At 43.8% G+C, this 6000-nt stretch overlaps 1 protein-coding gene across 1 annotated transcript in view; it reads left to right on the top strand.

Annotated features, from left to right (window-relative positions):
• Positions 1 to 6000, top strand: part of LOC120945115 (vomeronasal type-2 receptor 26-like) — a 33672-nt gene that overhangs the window by 8817 nt on the left and 18855 nt on the right. Inside the window, exon 3 of the mRNA XM_040358992.1 lies at positions 4460 to 4681. Within this exon, the coding sequence (XP_040214926.1) occupies positions 4460 to 4681 (222 nt within the window). The remainder of the gene's footprint in view (positions 1 to 4459; positions 4682 to 6000) is intronic.

The following is a 6000-nucleotide window of genomic DNA, read 5'->3' as shown; positions in this document are numbered from 1 at the left end:
CCGGAACACAGATTTATCTCTCCCGGTGAGATCCCTCCTCCAGTACACACATTAGATCTGACCACCAGCACACAGATTTATCTTCCCCGGTGAGATCTCTCCTCCAGTACACAAATTAGATCTGTTCACCGGAACACAGATTCATCTCTCCCGGTGAGATATCTCCTCCAGTACACACATTAGATCTGATCACCAGCACGCAGATTGATCTTCCCCGATGAGATCCCTCCTCCAGTACACACATTAGATCTGACCACCAGCACACAGATTTATCTTCCCCGGTAAAATCTCTCCTCCAGTACACAAATTAGATCTGTTCACCGGAACACAGATTCATCTCTCCCGGTGAGATATCTCCTCCAGTACACACATTAGATCTGATCACCAGCACGCAGATTGATCTTCCCCGGTGAGATCCCTCCTCCAGTACACACATTAGATCTGATCACCAGAACACAGATTTATCTTCCTCGGTGAGATCCCTCCTCCAGTACACACATTAGATCTGATCACCAGAACACAGATTTATCTTCCTCGGTGAGATCCCTCCTCCAGTACACACATTAGATCTGATCACCACAACACAGATTGATCTTCCCCGGTGAGATCCCACCTCCAGTACACACATTAGATCTGATGACCAGAACACAGATTTATCTTCCCCGGTGAGATCCCACCTCCAGTACACACATTAGATCTGACCACCAGCACACAGATTTATCTTCCCCGGTGAGATCTCTCCTCCAGTACACAAATTAGATCTGTTCACCGGAACACAGATTCATCTCTCCCGGTGAGATATCTCCTCCAGTACACACATTAGATCTGATCACCAGCACGCAGATTGATCTTCCCCGGTGAGATCCCTCCTCCAGTACACACATTAGATCTGATCACCAGAACACAGATTTATCTTCCCCGGTGAGATCCCTCCTCCAGTACACACATTAGATCTGATCACCAGAACACAGATTTATCTTCCTCGGTGAGATCCCTCCTCCAGTACACACATTAGATCTGATCACCAGAACACAGATTGATCTTCCCCGGTGAGATCCCACCTCCAGTACACACATTAGATCTGATGACCAGAACACAGATTTATCTTCCCCGGTGAGATCCCACCTCCAGTACACACATTAGATCTGACCACCAGCACACAGATTGATCTTCCCCGGTGAGATCCCTCCTCCAGGATACACTGATTGGTCTTTCCATAATGAGAGCCCACCCCCCACACACACCTCCAGTACAAATACTTTGGTCTTCTCATGTATGTTTTCCACAGCTTATGATCTCCAGTTTCCCCTCTATATACTCATCACTGTGTACCCGCAATCCACCACAATATTTGTCCCTGTCTTCCCCATAGACATCGCTCACTGAGGCGGTACACAAAGTCTAGGGGGCTTAGCACCAGTCTCTGCCCCCCTCCGCCCCTCTGCAGAAAGAAAGTTTCATATTGCTTTTTCTTGGAAGGCTTTTATTTCTTCTGGCCGACCTCAATGTAATCTGTTAGCTTTCATAAAGAAAAATTATTACTGTATATGTTTTAATAAGGTTAAATAACAATTTTAAATGCTTATATTAGTTTAATGACAAGCCCCTTGCTACAATGACTTTGCTGAAAATATTGGTGGAACAATGTCCCCAGAATGTGTTGTTAGAATTCCTTGGAAGGTCATCCAGTACAGACAATCCATCACCTAGTATTGGACAGAGAAGCATTTCAAGCTGATAAGATGTTCCTGTCAGGTCACCCGTAGCCAGGTGACGAGTGCACCCCGTTGGGGTCAGGGATGCACCACAGGGTGGTGAACCCTATGGCCGACTACTGCTAGCAGAGACGAAGCGTGAACTTAAGATCACCCAGGGCACGGAGTCTAAGACCCAGTTTTGTATTCACCAGAGCCTTTGATGGTAAGGATGGTCTTGGCCGCAACTGGGTCCAGGTCGCATCCCCGAGATTCCTCAAGTCACACTCCGCAGGGAGAAAGGGAAAGCAGTCAGCAGGACAAACAGTGGTGATGGGCAAGCCGAAGTCAGGGCAACAGGCAGACAAGGATAACCGTGGGACATGCAAATAGTCAGGGGCACAGGCAGACAAGGAAGTCGGGAACAAGCCAAAACGGTACACGGAAGATGAATGAAGCACTCTGCAAACAGGAACTAGCAACTACACTGCGGACAGGAACTAAGCATAGGAACACTGTTGAACAGCACTGCAGACCTGTAGAGCAACGGTTAATATAGGCTTCCTGGGATGGACTAGGGTGGAGCCATACAGGAAGAGGAAGTGATAAAAAGGGGAACCAGAGCAGGGTCAGCCTCTAATGAACACATGGAGATCAGGTAAGCAGACAGACTTGTTGCATATTCATGACAGTTCCATAGTTTCTTGTAATACGTGTGGCTTGTGCAAATTCTTAATGAGTAATGTGTAAAATTTTGAGTTTTAGGGAGGTCCTGTGTGACAATTGCTTTGGAAGCTTGTGCTTCTGTAAGGATGGGTGGTCCTGATCCACTGTCTATGCCAGACCTCCATGGCCAAGCTAATCTTTTTCCTAGTGTAGCACTACCCCCGTAGGAGCTGCTGGTTAGTTTTGGGTCTTGCACGTTACCTCAATATTCGTCGTTTAGGGGAAGAAAGTCTGTAAAGAACTCCAATGTCCTCACGAGACGTAAAACTATAAACTGTTAGGTTTTATTTTTCTCTTAAATTGCAGGAAAGTATAAGGATGAAGCCGGAAACTGTAATGATGGAATACTACACGATGGAATTTCTATAATGGATGTTTTTTTTATGATATTTTAATAAAAAATTTTGCAGCAATCCTTCGACTTTTTTCTATATACAGTTGCAAGAAAGAGTATGTGAACCCTTTTGGAATGATATGGATTTCTGCACAAATTGGTCATAAAATGTGATCTGATCTTCATCTAAGTCACAACAATAGACAATCACAGTCTGCTTAAACTAATAACACGCAAAAATGTAAATGTTACCATGTTTTTATTGAACACTCCATGTAAACATTCACAGTGCAGGTGGAATTTAGTATGTGAACCCCTAGACTAATGACATCTCCAAGAGCTAATTGGAGTGAGGTGTCAGCCAACTGAAGTCCAATCAATGAGATGCGATTGGAGGTGTTGGTTACAGCTGCCCTGTCCTATAAAAAACATGCACCAGTTCTGGGTTTGCTTTTCACAAGAAGCATGGCCTGATGTGAATGATGCCTCGCACAAAAGAGCTCTCAGAAGACCTACGATTAAGAATTGTTGACTTGCATAAAACTGGAAAGGGTTATAAAAGTATCTCCAAAAGCCTTGCTGTTCATCAGTCCACGGTAAGACAAATTGTCTATAAATGGAGAAAGTTCAGCACTGCTGCTACTCTCCCTAGGAGTGGCCGTCCTGTAAAGATGACTGCAAGAGCACAGCGCAGACTGCTCAATGAGGTGAAGAAGAATCCTAGAGTGTCAGCTAAAGACTTACAAAAGACTCTGGCATATGCTAACATCCCTGTTAGCGAATCTACGATATGTAAAACACTAAACAAGAATGGATTTCATGGGAGGATACCACAGAGGAAGCCACTGCTGTCCAAAAAAAACATTGCTTCACGTTTACAGTTTGCACAAGAGCACCTGGATGTTACACAGCAGTACTGGCAAAATATTTTGTGGACAGATGAAACCAAAGTTGAGTTGTTTGGAAGAAGCACAAAACACTATCTGTGGAGAAAAAGAGGCACAGCACACCAACATCAAAACCTCATCCCAACTGTGAAGTATGGTGGTGGGGGCATCATGGTTTGGGGCTGCTTTGCTGCATCAGGGCCTGGACGGATTGCTATCATCAAAGGAAAAATGAATTCCCAAGTTTATCAATACATTTTGCAGGAGAACCTAATGCCACCTGTCCACCAGCTGAAGCTCAACAGAAGATGGGTATTGCAACAGGACAACGACCCAAAGCATAGAAGTAAATCAACAACAGAATGGCTTAAACAGCAGAAAATATACACCTTCTGGAGTGGCCCAGTCAGAGTCCTGACCTCTACCCGATTGAGATGCTGTGGCATGACCTCAAGAAAGCGATTCACACCAGACATCCCAAGAATATTGCTGAACTGAAACAGTTCTGTAAAGAGGAATTACTCCTGACCGTTGTGCATGTCTGATCTGCAACTACAGGAAACGTTTGGTTGAAGTTATTGCTGCCAAAGGAGGTTCAACCAGTTATTAAATCCAAGGGTTCACATACTTTTTCCACCTGCACTGTGAATGTTTACATGGTGTGTTCAATAAAAACATGGTAACATTTAATTCTTTGGCTTTCTAGAAAGCCATCTAGTACATTAAATCTCATAACTGTATTTTTTTCAGCAGACTTTTATTTCAGAACTCTTATAACTGTATATAATATTCTGTGTATTTCTGTCTTCCATGAAAAGCTGCACAAATATGTGAGAAATATTGAATATGAGCCCCACGAGGGATACAAGATCCACTTTAATGAGAAGTTAGAAATGCAAATTAATCTTTATTTAGAAAGCTGGTTTTATCAAGATAATACACGTTTTTCGCGTGTCACAATTTCCGTTATCCAAGGCCCAGACTATGTGCCTAAAACATTTCCCAATATGAGTCATCCTCGCCTCTGGAAAACCGGCAAAGTAAGAAATGACTTGATGTTTTCTCTTTATATTGTTTGCTGAGGAGGTCTATCATTTGGATCTATATAGCCGGATTCACGTAGAGCGGCGCATCTTTAGACCAGCGTAGCGCATCTCATATGCGCTACGCCAACGTAAATCAGTGAGGCAAGAACAGTATTCACAAAGCACTCGCTCCCAAACTTGCGCCGGCGTAACGTAAATTGGCCGGCGTAAGCCCGCCTAATTCAAAGTAGGAAGGTAGTGGGCGTGATCTATTAAAATGAAGCGTGACCCCATGTAAATGAAGGGCCGAACGAATGGCGCATGCGTGCGCATGCTCAGAATCACGTCGCATATACTCCCTAAGATACGACGGCTCAATGCGTACGACATGAACGTAACCTACGCCCAGCCCCATTCACGTACGACTTACGTAAACGATGTAAAATACGACGGCTGTTCCGACGTCCATACCTTTGCATGAGATGCGCCTCCTATATGGTACTTTAACTTTACGCCGGACGTACGCCTTACGTAAACGGCGTAGATTACTGCGACGGGCGTAAGTACGTTCGTTAATCGGCGTATCTTGCTCATTTACATATTCAACGCGTAAATCAATGGAAGCGCCCCTTGCCGCCAGCGTAAATATGCGCCCAAGGATACGACGGCGTAGGAGACTTACGTCGGCCGGATGGAGCCCAAATTCAGGCGTATCTTATTTCAAGAATCAGGTGCAGAGATACGATGGCGCATCCATGAACTTATGCGGCGTATCAGAAGAGTCTTCCTGAATCCGGCTAAACAGGATTTTTATCCGTGTTGTAAGATATAATAGCAAATGTGGAGGTTCATGAAAAGGGTCATTTTTGGAGTCGGTGAAGGTTGTTGATTGCGGCAATTATGTGCCTGTGGAGAATTTCTTATACGATGTGTATTTTCTATTTTATGTATTTATGTGTTATGGAATAAAGTTGGCATATAAGGTAATGGGGGTCGTAAATCTTTAATAATTATATCCCATGTCACATCTATCAAAGAAACACAGCAGCACTGAAATCAAGAGATTGTCAGTAATACAGCCAATGGGGCCCTCAAGAAGTTCAGAATATCTTCACAACATGTCCTTAGTCCTTTTTTTAAATATAAAAAAGGAAATATAAATGAAAGAAAATACATTTAAATGGGTGCCTCTTTGTGTTGTCCATGTCAGAGGTTGGACTTGATGGACTTTTGTCTTTTTTCAACCTCACCTTCTATGTAACTATGTAATATGTTGCTGGTCATCATAAGTCTTGTAGGAACCTGCAGAACTCCTAGAGGTGTCTTCTGAGTAA

The sequence above is a fragment of the Rana temporaria genome, chromosome 1 (assembly GCF_905171775.1).
Source record: "Rana temporaria chromosome 1, aRanTem1.1, whole genome shotgun sequence".
In the NCBI taxonomy this organism is placed as follows: domain Eukaryota; kingdom Metazoa; phylum Chordata; class Amphibia; order Anura; family Ranidae; genus Rana; species Rana temporaria.
Note: the sequence above shows the minus strand (reverse complement) of the source record. Positions and strands in the feature narration are given on the sequence as shown.